This window comes from Neoarius graeffei, chromosome 26 (genome assembly GCF_027579695.1).
Source record: "Neoarius graeffei isolate fNeoGra1 chromosome 26, fNeoGra1.pri, whole genome shotgun sequence".
NCBI lineage: Eukaryota > Metazoa > Chordata > Actinopteri > Siluriformes > Ariidae > Neoarius > Neoarius graeffei.
This window is the reverse complement of record NC_083594.1, coordinates 40,929,329-40,941,935: the sequence shown is the minus strand read 5'-3', so window position 1 is coordinate 40,941,935 and position 12,607 is coordinate 40,929,329. Positions and strand designations below refer to the sequence as shown.

The following is a 12,607-nucleotide window of genomic DNA, read 5'->3' as shown; positions in this document are numbered from 1 at the left end:
GACTGAGTAAAAATGTGGTCGATTCCGAGACAAGACTGAGACCTTCAAAAAGTGGTCTTGAGACCATTTTTATATTTTAAAAATTTTTAGGAATTTTTTTTTTTTTTTAGATTTTAAGTAGTTTCTCTAATGGGCGGCACTTTCCTGCTTCAAGGTTCTGGGTTTGAGCCCAGTGGCCGACGGGGGCCTTTCTGTGTGGAGTTTGCATGTTCTCCCGGTGTCTGCATGGGTTTCCTCCGGGTGCTCCGGTTTCCCCCACAATCCAAAGACATGCAGGTTAGGTTAATTGGTGGCTCTAAATTGACCGTAGGTGTGAATGTGAGTGTGAATGGTTGTTTGTCTCTATGTGTCAGCCCTGTGATGATCTGATGACTTGTCCAGGGTGTACCCTGCCTCTCGCCCATAGTCAGCTGGGATAGGCTCCAGCCTGCCTGTGACCCTGCACAGGATAAGCAGTTACAGATAATGGATGGATGGATGGATGGATGGATGGATGGATGGATGGATTTACTAATGGGTGCCAATAATTCTGAAGTTTGTACACAGACTGTATCTGTACACATAAACACAGCATCACTGGTGGAATATTGAAAATCTGAGGGTTCTTTCCTCCACAAAGTCAGATATATTTCAAGCTCAAGATTGACCATACCAGTGTAACTATCCTCAGCTTTAACCTCCATGTTTATGGCGCCCTCTGCTGGTTCTACATTTTACAAAACAATCCAGTCTCCCTTCACTTCAAGTATGCTTTACTTCTTCACTTCACTCGGAGTAACATTTGGAGGATTATGATATGAAAAAATACAGTTCAGCATCATGTTTTTTTGGAATATGGTATTGTGTGCTTACAAGTTCACGTTTTCAAAGAGTGCGCTGTGGCAGCGGGGCCGTGGCCAAGCAGCAGTCTGTGAATGGAGGGTGGGGTCGGGGAAGGTAAGTGGCTAAGTCATTCCACCTGCTGTCAATTAATGTGTGTGTGTGTGTTTGTTACAGGGGCGGAGCATGCGTGTTGAGTGAGTGAGTGAGTGCTGAAAAGCTAAAATAAGTGAAATAAAGTGTTTGTGTGTGACCAATAACTCTCGCCTGCCGTGTTTCTGTGCTCCACCCACATCAGGAACTGCTACAGTGGTGCCAAAACCTTGGAGACAAAGTGCTCATATTATTGCCCACGTCGAGCTCACCATTAGTTGCCAAGTGGCGAGGACCCTTCGAGGTCACACAGCGAGTCGGGGACATCGACTATGAGGTGAGGCGAACGGATAGGGGCGGGGCATTGCAAATCTACCACCTCAACCTTTTAAAACGCTGGAATGAGGGGGTTCCTGTGGATTTGGCGTCAGTAGTCCCAGAGAAGGCGGAGCTGGGGATGGAGATGAAAAAGGTAACATCTCGGACCACTCTGGTCCCTTGTGGAGACCACCTCTCACCGGCATAACTCACGGAGGTGACCAAGTTGCAAAAGGAATTTTCCGACGTGTTCTCACCCCTTCCTGGTCGTACCCACCTCATAGAACACCACATCGAAACGCCCCCGGGGGTGGTAGTGCGTAGCCACCCTTACCGCTTGCCCGAACACAAGAAAAAGGTGGTTCGGGATGAACTCAAGGCCATGCTCGAAATGGGCATAATCAAGGCGTCCCACAGTGACTGGAGCAGCCCAGTGGTCCTGGTTCCCAAGACCGATGGGTCGGTCCAGTTCTGTGTGGACTATAGAAAGGTCAACGTGGTGTCTAAGTTTGCTGCATACCCAATGCCTCGCATTGATGAGTTGCTTGATCGGTTAGGCACTGCTCGCTTTTATTTGACACTGGATCTAACAAAAGGAGATCCCCTTGACTCTTCTATCCCGAGAGAAAACGGCCTTTTCCACACCATTTGGATTACACCAATTTGTCACACTCCCTTTTGGGTTGTTTGGGGCGCCTGCTATGTTCCAGCGGCTTATGGACAGGGTCCTCCGCCCTCATGCTGCCTACGCGGCCGCCTATCTGGACAAGATAATAATCTACAGCCATGATTAGCCACAGCACTTGGAAGACCTGAGGGCCATTCAAAAAGTCGCTGAGGTGAGCGGGCGTCACAGCTAACCCAAAAAGGTGTGCAATTGGGCGGGTGGAAGTACGGTAGCTGGGGTTCCACTTGGGTCATGGGCAGGTGCGTCTCCAACTTAACAAGACTGCAGTGATTGTGGCCTGCCCGAGGCCCAAGACCAAAAAGGAGGTGAGATGGTTCTTGGGGCTGGCTATTATCGTAGGTTTCTACCTAATTATTCGAACGTCACCAGCCCACTAACCGATCTCACTAAAAAGGGGGCTCCAGGTCCGGTACAGTGGACGGAGCAGTGCCAACAGGCCTTCTCTGAGGTAAAAGCTGCACTGTGTGGGGGGCCACTTTTACACTCCCCTGACTTCTCTCTCCCCTTTATTTTGCAGACTGATGCATCGGACAGAGGGCTGGGGGCCGTTTTGTCCCAAGAGGTGGAGGGTGAGGAGCACCCTGTGCTGTACATCAGCCAGAAACTGAAAAAAAGCAAGTACAGCACAATTGAGGAGGAGTGTCTTGCCATCAAGTGGGTGGTCCTCACCCTCCGATACTACCTGCTGGAGCGCCCTTTCACTCTCTGTTCGGACCACACGCCCCTCCAGTGGCTCCACCGCATGAAGGACGCCAATGCGCGGACCACCCGTTGGTATCTCGCCCTCCAGCCATTTAAGTTCGAGGTGATCCACAGGCCGGGAGCACAGATGGTGGTGGCGGACTTCCTGTCCCATCGGCGGGGGGAGTCAGCTTCAGGCCGGATGGCTGCCCAGCCTGAGTCAGGCGGTGGGGGTATGTGGCAGCGGGGGAGTGGCCAAGTAGCAGTCTGTGAATGGAGGGTGGGGTCGGAGAAGGTAAGTGGCTAAGTCATTCCACCTGCTGTCAATTAATGTGTGTGTGTGTTTGTTACAGGGGAGGAGCATAAAAGGAGGGAGAGAGCAGAGAAAAGGGGCTCCCTCCCGACCACAACGCATGTGTGCGTGTTGAGTGAGTGAGTGCTGAAAAGCTAAAATAAGTGAAATAAAGTGTTTGTGTGTGACCAATAACTCTTGCCTGCCATGCTTCTGTGCTCCACCCACATCAGGAACTGCTACATACGCCAACACTAGTGGATTTAGGGAATTTGAGCCCTTTGAACCCAGTGCAGGAATGGGGCTTCCCTTCAGGTTGAAGTGGTGTCATAGGGTCATGGTGGAATTTTTTTTTTTGAGCTACTTTTGCATTCCCTCGCAATTTTGTGTGAACCCTAACCCTAACACTTAGTGTGATGTTACATAAAAGTACTGCAAGGTAACGCAAAAGTAGCTAAAAAAAAAAATCCCCACCATGACCCATAGGGGGCTCTGTACCCTCAAGCAACTTATTGGTTTTATAAAACAATAAAAATAATATGAGAAAATTCACTGTTTAATAGCTTCATTTATAATGCATAGTCCATCCATCCATCCATCCATCCGTTATCCATTACCCCTTATCCTGTGCAGGGTCATGGACAAGCTGAAGCCTATCCCAGCTGACTATAGGCGACTATAGGCCCTGTGATGACCTGGCGACTTGTCCAGGGTGTGCCCCGCCTTTCGCCCGTAGTCAGCTGGGATAGGCTCCAGCTTGCCTGCGACCCTGTAGAACAGGATAAAGCGGCTAGAGATAATGAGATGAGAGAGCTCTGGTGAGAAGTGGCAGCCAAAATGCACACAGCGTACTCTCAGCAGGAAACGGAAAAGTAAGGAAAAGAAAAAGAAGGTAAACCTGTGCATGTGCACACGGACTTCCTCTGTCTGCTTGACCGCGCAAAGCGAACGATTTCATGCACATTATTTGCTTGGGAATCCCCTCAAATTAAATAACTTCCCAGCCACAGAATGGCCTGATACTTTGGTTATTTTTTTGAGATATTGCAGAAATAAACATATCACGAGGGAACTAAATTTCACCGATTTTATGAAATCGAAAGATCATCTCGCTTTAAGACAGAATTCAATTATTGTGACATCACAGGTGAGTGTACATCGAGGATTTTACCCTGGCTCAGAACATGGCTCAGCCGATCATATTCTGTAACTAAACCGAACTCTGCATTATGTACAGTCTGCTGAGGGGTTACATGTATGTGGGAACTACAGTGTCTTGCAAAAGTATTCATCCCCCTTGGTGTTTATTTTGTTGCATTACAAGCTGGAATTAAAATGGATTTTTCAAGGGTTAGCACCATTTGATTTACATAACATGCCTACCACTTTAAAGGTGCAAATTGTTTTTTTTAATTGTGTGACAAACAATAATTAAGATTAAAAAACAGAAATCTGGAGTGTGCATAAGTATTCAACCCCTTTCATATGAAACCCCTAAATAAGAGCTGGTCCAACCAATTCACTTCATAAGCCACATAATTAGTTGATTAAGATCCACCTGTGTGCAATCAAAGTGTCACATGATTTGTCACATGATGTCTGTATAAATCAACCTGTTCTGGAAGGACCCGGACTCTGCAACACTACTAAGCAAGCAACATGAAAACCAAGGAGCCTCCAAACAGGTCAGAGACAAAGTTGTGGAGAAGTATAGATCAGGGTTGGGTTATAAAAAATATCCCAAACTTTGAATATCCCAGGGAGCACCATTAAATCCATTATAGCAAAATGGAAAGAATATGGCACCAATACAAACCTGACAAGAGAAGGCCGCCCACCAAAACTCACAGATCAGGCAAGGAGGGCATTAATTAGAGGTGCAACAAAGACAACACTGAAGGAGCTGCAAAGATCCACAGCGGAGATGGGAGTATCTGTCCCTAGGACCACTTTAAGCCGTACACTCCACAGAGTGGGACTTTATGGAAGAGTGGCCAGAAAAAAGCTATTGCTTAAAAAAAAAAAAATTGGAGTTTGCCCAACAGCATGTGGTAGACTCCCCAAACACATGGAAGATGATTCTCTGGTCAAATGAGACTAAGATTGAACTTTTTGGCCATCATGGGAAATGCCATATGTGGCACAAACCCAACACCCTGAGATCACCATTCCTACAGTGAAGCATGGTGGTGGCAGCATCATGCTGTGGGGATGTTTTTTCATCTGCAGGGGCAGGAAAGCTGGTCAGGACTGAAGGAAAGATGGATGGCACTAAATACAGGGCAATTCTGGAGGAAAACTTGCTTGAGTCGGCCAGAGGTTTGAGACTGGGATGAAGGTTCACGTTCCAGCAGGACAATGACCCTAAACATACTGCTAAAGCTACACTGGAATGGTTTAAAGTGAAACATTTAAATGTTTTGGAATGGCCTAATCAAAGCCCAGACTTCAATCCAACTGAGAATCTGTGGCATAACTTGAAGATTGCTGTACACCAACGCAACCCATCTAACTTGAAGGAGTTGGAGCAGTTTTGCCTTGAGAAATGGGCAAAAATCCCAGTGGCTAGATGTGCTAAGCTAATAGAGACATACCCCAAGAGACTTGCTTTACTCTTTTTATACTACATGATCAAGGATGAAAGACTGCATTCCTTATAACTCTCAGGTTAGCTGTGGTGTGAGAACACTGATCCAACTTTGGAGAGTGAAGCGAGATTTTTTTTTTTTTTTAAATCAAAAACCAAGTCTCTCATGAATGTGCAACTTCTTTTGCTCACAAATTTATGACTTTACAAACTGAGAATATAAGTTTTTTTGTGTAAATGTATTACTTTAATCTGAGAAATATTACCCTCCCCTATCTCCGTATTTTTATTGCCTCGTCCGCGGTGGAGTAAGCGGGGTGAAGTATTGTAATCAGTAAGGTTTGTTTGTGTGTCTGTTAACAATCTAACATCTAGATGGTTGCACCGATTGACTTCAAATTTTCAGGGTAGGTGAGCAATGGTCCCTAGATTACCTGATTAAATTTTGGGGGTAATCGGGTCAAGGTGAAGGTCACTGGAAAGGTCAACCTTTTGGTCAAAATAGCAATTTTCTATTAGAACTCAAACAGTTGCCAATAGACAAATGTTTACTATTATGAGAATATAGGAACTCCCATATGACCTTTCATTTAGCACCATGATCTTGGACGTTGAAAGGTCAAACTCAAGGTCATGGATTTTCAGAGGGCTGTAACTTGAAAACAGTTGATGGTAGACAGATATTTACGATTATCAACTTGTAGGAAGTGCTATATGGGCTTTCATTTCAAACTCAAGGTCATGGATTTTCATAGGACTATAACCTGACAGCTGATGATTGATAAATATTACCATTATCAACATATAGGTATAAAATAAGTGCTGCCGGGCGAGGTCTGTTTTGCCTGGCAACACTTTTTTTTGGGGGGGGGGGGGTTAACCTACCATGACCCTAATACACTGTTGTATGGTACACTGATGGCATGGAAAAGACAAGAGAATTAAACACACAACACTGCTGTATAATCATCTTAAATACATTTAATAATCGATCGGATTCACGTCCATAAAATTTTACAAGATTGAATTCAAAAGGCTTTTGGATGCGTTTGCTAAAACAGTAACAATCACTTAAATCACAATCTGAAAGGAATATATTTTCCCTTCATTTATGGCAAACCTTATTTCCTGGAAAAAAAAAAGAAGAAGCAAAATTAGAAGAACCCCATCACTATAACAGCTTGGACAGCTCCATCTGTTACGGTTTACCAAGTCAAAGATTTGTGTCAGCTAAAACAACTCTTTGAATGCTGGCGGTGGATAAATTTGGACTTTAAAAGTCAGAGGAAAAAAGTAAACTCTGAGCCAGTAACACAGTGTAAGAACGTTTTAAACTCTGAGGCAGGTTGTCCAATAACAGTATGGGGGTATATTTTTAGGAAAAGGAAGGCACCATGGGGGGAATAAAAAAAAATAAAATAAAAAATCAGGCTGCTTCACTTAAAACTACTTCAACTAACTGTACAACAGGGAAAAATTCACATTCACAAAGTTTTAATTAAAACTGAAAATTACAGAAATCACTCATTTTTGAATAACTGTTAAAAAAAATCAAATCAATATAAAAACATGATACATGTTCTTTTATGTTCTTAAAAGCCTGATAAATTCTAACATAAAAAAAGAAAAATATATATTATACGGCTCTGCTGGCCATGTACAATAAGGCTAGTGGTTTAAATATTTTCATATTTAAATGGCTCTGCACCGTGATAGCAAAGGTCATTTTTGGAAGATCAAATAAAAATAAAAAGTTACACATGATAAAAATACACTTGTTGCTTAGTGGCATATAAAATCTTAATAAATCATCTATTATAAAGCCATTAAACTCATATTTTCTTCAGTGCTTTAGGAGCGAGGAGGCGCGGGGGGGGGGGGGGGGGGACTTTATTTTTTTTTTCTTCCATTTTTAAAATTTCATAGCTGGAATTGCACGTTAGATCCTTGCCCTTATAACATTACCTCAGGCAGAGAGGAAGTGCACATACAAGTGAGGCGCTTAAACCTCACGTTCTGTTCAGGGTAAAATGACCCAAATCAGATTTACACTACTCTTTTCAACATGAACCTTTACACTTGGTTTCATTTCTCTAATAAACAAAGTTAATCTGAAGAAGAAAAAAAAAAAAAAAAAAAAAAAAAAGTGTCATTTATATTACAAAAATTACATTCAGGTCATTCTGACCTGAGTAACAAGGTAAAATAAAAGGGATAAAAATGAACTTTTCTGAAACAAGGTGATTTGGGTCCATTATTCGGTCATATTTATTTACAGTGCACACACATGCACAGACACGTACACAAGCTGTAAGGAGTGTATGAACGAGGACCACGGGTGATTGTTTCTATTGTGAATGACGAAGATGAAGATATCGTGGCTGGTTTATAGCGGATTTTACTGCTGCGGTGCTTTTAAATCAAAAACAGATGGCCTGGGTCAATAGTAGTGAACAGAACCAGAGGGTTAAGCACAACCCCATTTCAATTCACTCTTCATGAGGGGGTGGATTTTTGTCTTGGTGACGCAGTACGCTGGTTAGATTAACCGGATAGTTTCGTTTCTTTTGTGCTAGCACCCTGACCATCCTGTTACACTAATCACCTAATGCATCAGGCATTAATTTTGAAACCAAGCCCATTTAGTACACTACTTTTATTTGCTTAAGTATTACTTATTACTTCAAGGATCCACTTTTAGAAAGTAATAGTATAATAATAATACTTTAGGTACAGTTCCTAGCACACCATTAATGGAATTGGTAACACTTTAATTTAAAAAAAAACAAAAAAAAAAAAAACACCCAAAGTGAGTCAGAATCTAATCCAAGATGATTAGCTGAGGATGAAGGGACTTGTTCGGCTTCAGTCAGTTTTGTGACTTCTGGACACTAGTGCAAGAACCTTATCCTCAGAGCTAACACTAGCCCAAGTATTTACACTAATAGACATTTAAATTAAGTCATAATTTAAAAAAAATAAAATAAAAATGTCTATACAAGATTCATGAACGTTTTCTGAATGCCTTCAAAAAGGGATCTTCAAAGAAAGGGTTACCTTAGATCCATTTCTTGGGAAGGGAATGATGTCCCTGATGTTTTTTTTTTTTTTTTCCTTTCTAAATGCCTGAGAAAAAGCTGCCTTTGGATGACATTTAATTCTAAAACATACTGTACTAATTTCTATATTTATCTATCCTCCCCTTCCTTCCCCTGTAGGTTCCATGCTAAAGGCCAGCAGTATGGCACTGATTAAATCTGAGTGGCTGGGACGAGAACTAAAATTTGCTTGCTACTTATTTTATTTTTTTTTTTAAAAAAATCACGAACAAATACTTCCTTATGGATAAAATGGCCTTTTTTTGTATTTGTATGGTAGTACTGGTATGTGAAATTTTTTTTTTTAAATATAAATATCTAATTTAGTGTATTTAGATTTTTAGGAGTGTATGGATGGTACGTAAATCAAATCATATCCAAGGGAGTGTGTGTGTGTGTGTGTGTAAGCTTTTGTTGACTGCCTATGGTATTTCGGTAGCCTAAAAACGTACTTGAAAATATGAAAAAAGTTGCATGTGCTGTTGCCCTTTATGTGTTCATAAAATAGGTGTGTGAAGGTGTTAATATTTGTGCTGGAGCCATTTCACAGTATGTCCGAGTCGTCTATGCTGAAGCTGCTACGGCGGCTGCTGTCCACAGACGCCTCGGGTGACATGGCCGAGAGCAGTGGGTCTGTGCCCAGTGGCGACAGCGCCTCATCGACCCAGGCCATCTCATTCTTCTTGCCTGCGTGACCCATGGTGCCACCGGCCGTGCCCCCTATCGAGCTCAGATCCCCCAGACACCCCATGCTATCTGCATAACCTGGCATGTTGCCATCGCACAAGTCCAGGGAGTGGCCAAATTCGAAGGGCTGTGTGCTGCCTACAGCAGAGTACTGCAGTGGTGGCTGGGGGTGGAGCTGAGAAGCTTGGGGGTGGAGCTGATGAGGGTGGAGCTGATGAGGGTGGAGCTGATGAGGGTGGGAGTGGAGTTGAGGAGGCTGATGGAGTTGAGGAGGCTGCTGGTGGTGAAGCTCCTCAGGGCTGTTCTCCTGTTTTACGAACGGGTTCAGGGTTTCAGTATTGTTCAGGCCTGATGGCGAGGTGCTAGGCAGACCATGCATCCGGGCTTGCATCTCTAGCTCCTGGAGGAAGAACAACACACAAATTATGCCATTTCCAAATGTCTATTGCTCCTCATATCACCCATTTACATGCACACACAAATAATGCCATTTGACAAGCATGCATAAATAAGTTATTGCTGTGCAACTAGGACTATTTTCACTTTTTTTTTTTTTTTAAATCACTTACCTGGATACGGAGCCACAATTGCTTATTGACCACCTCCATCCTCTTGAAGTTGCTCTCCACTTCCCTGGTTCTCTGGATGTCCTTCTGCATTCGTTTAATGTAATCCACTGAGGCACGGAGAATAGTGCCCTTGTTCCAGCGGACATCCCTAAGGAAGAGACGAGGCGAGGGTCATGCTACAGACTGGATTGACTGGGCCCATCGAACACATTCAGATTGTTGGATTTGAACCACTCCACTGTAGATCTGACTGTGTGTTAAAGGAGTACGCCACCCCCAAGTGAAATTGAGTCAGTCCCTGCAGTCCCTAGAGTTGGATGAGTGAGCCAAAGCGTTTTGTAGCCGACCCAGCCATTGTCCTGATCTGGAAACGTCCCGGTTAGCTTAGTCGCTGTAATCCGGCGTGTCCAGATAGCATTGTCGTTGCAAAAGTGAATCAAATAACTCACGATTTTTTATAATTATTTCTCATGACCTGTACATTCACATCGAGTACACATATCAATGCAAATTAACACGAAGGGATTTACTAGACCGATTTATATCTGGAACTATTTTCGGCCACAGCACAGGCAAAGCACCGCTGCAGGCGCAAAGACACCACGCAGCACCTGAAAACCCTGGTTTCCCTGGTAACACTGGTGTATTGACGGAAGTTGTGGTGCTGCGTGGTGTCTTTGCGCCTGCAGCGGTGCTTTGCCTGTGCTGTGGCCGAAAATAGTTCCAGATATAAATCGGTCTAGTAAATCCCTTCGTGTTAATTTGCATTGATGTGTACTCGATGTGAATGTACAGGTCATGAGAAATAATTATAAAAAATCTTGAGTTATTTGATTCACTTTTGCAACGACAATGCTATCTGGACACGCCGGATTACAGCGACTACGCTAAGCTAACCGGGACGTTTCCAGATCAGGACAATGGCTGGGTCGGCTACAAAACGCTTTGGCTCACTCATCCAACTCTAGGGACTGCAGGGACTGACTCAATTTCACCTGGGGGTGGTGTACTCCTTTAAGGGTTATTGTCTTGTCTGAAGGTGGACCTTCACCCCGCTCTCAAAACTCTAGCAAACTAGAACAGATTTTCTTCTAAAATTTCCGTGCATTTGACCCTGACTATCTTGCCCTTAGGACCGACCAGCTTCCCAGTCCCGACTGATGAAAACCATCCTCACACCACCATGTTTCACTGTAGGGATGATTTTATAAAATGTTCTTGCTTCTATTCAGATAAAACTATATAACATTTAGGAGAGTTTTAGCGGTCTCCATAAGCAGACCTTTTTATAGTGTAAGCATTGTACTTTTGCATTACATATTTTAAATGATTATTGAGACCGTTCAAAACTTGTTTTAAAATATACATTTTTAGTTCTTCCTTCAGTACTATTAAACATGTCAAAATGAATATCATGAATATGCTATGGCTGCAGAAAACACTGGAATTTTTTTTTTTTTAAATAAATTGTCGTAAGACCCATCAAAAATAATTGGTACCTTTTTAAATATTCTCAGCTTTACTGAGAACTTCGCTCACTACGCATGATTGGCTGAAAATGGACTTACAGGTCATTAGTTTTTGGAATCATGGTGCCCAGCTCCTTGATGCGGTCATTGATATTGAACCTCCTTCTCCTTTCAACTAAAAGAGAAAAAGAATGCAGAATAGGCAAAAACAGCCATTTATAATCTGGCAAGCATATAGTTTATCTCCAACCCAGACTTTCTAAATGAAAAGCGTGTTTCCCATGTCCTGGAACTGGAATCCACAGCCAAGTTTCACAGATTCTGTTACGGAATTAATGTTATGGAAAAATGAAAATGGCAGGGTTTCGGTTGCGGCCATAATTTCATGCGTTTCTTGTGTTAAGTCAACTAGTGTATCGATTTTATTTTCATAAAAAGAGGGTTACAGAAATATAGCGGAGACAAATTTACTTCAGCTTTTATTTAGTATATAAAACGCTTGGGGTAGCCTTCTCGCAATACTTTGCTGGAATTGTTATCCATTCCTCCTGACAGAACTGGTACAACTCGGCCGGGTTTGTGGGCCTTCAAGCTCAGTTCAGTCCACAAATCATCTACGGGGATTCACATCGTGGCTTTGTGATGGCCACTCCAATACGCTCAATTTGTTATCTTTAAGACATTTTTGTTACAACTTTGGAGGTACGCTTAAGCTCACGGTCCTGCTGGAAGTCCAAGTTTTATCTTTCTGGCTGATGTCTGCAGGTATCGTTTCAGCATTTCTAGATAATATCTCCTCATAATGTCATCTATTTTCTGAAGCACACTAGTCCCTTTTCCAGCGAAACATGATGCTGCCACCAACATGCTTCACAGTGAAGAGGGTGTACTTTGGATGAAAAGCCTCATTCTTTCTCAGTCATACACGATGCTAATCATTAAGGCAAAACTGTTTAATTTTTTGCTTCATCCATCAGAAAATCCTCTAAAAGGCTAGGCCCTTGTCCAGATCATCACATGCAAACTTTAATTTTTTTTTTTATGCTGGTCTTTGAGTAGGGGCTTCTTCCTTGAATGACAGCCTTTCAGGCCATAGGACTCTCTTTGTACATACACTTGTACCGGAGGCCTCCAACACTTCACTAGTTACTTTATTGTCGTCTTGGTGTTCAGTTGAACCTTTCAGGAAAAAAAAAAAAAAAAAAAAGCTTGTTGATCCATTTGGGCCGTCTTCCTGAACAATGCAGCGAACTCCTAATTACAACAATTGGCCAGTGAGACGCTTGAAGTCACGGCGTCGATTTCT

At 42.9% G+C, this 12,607-nt stretch overlaps 1 protein-coding gene across 2 annotated transcripts in view; it reads right to left on the bottom strand.

Annotated features, from left to right (window-relative positions):
- Window positions 1–6,439: 6,439 nt before the first annotated feature.
- tfeb (transcription factor EB) overlaps window positions 6,440–12,607 on the bottom strand; it is an 82,748-nt gene continuing 76,580 nt past the window's right edge. For both annotated transcript variants that reach the window (XM_060910161.1, XM_060910160.1), the window contains exons 7-9: window positions 11,401–11,476; window positions 9,833–9,980; window positions 6,440–9,663 (exon numbers count right to left, since the gene is read on the bottom strand). In XM_060910161.1, coding sequence (XP_060766144.1) covers window positions 9,121–9,663; window positions 9,833–9,980; window positions 11,401–11,476 — 767 coding nt within the window. In that variant the 3' untranslated portion in view covers window positions 6,440–9,120. The remainder of the gene's footprint in view (window positions 9,664–9,832; window positions 9,981–11,400; window positions 11,477–12,607) is intronic.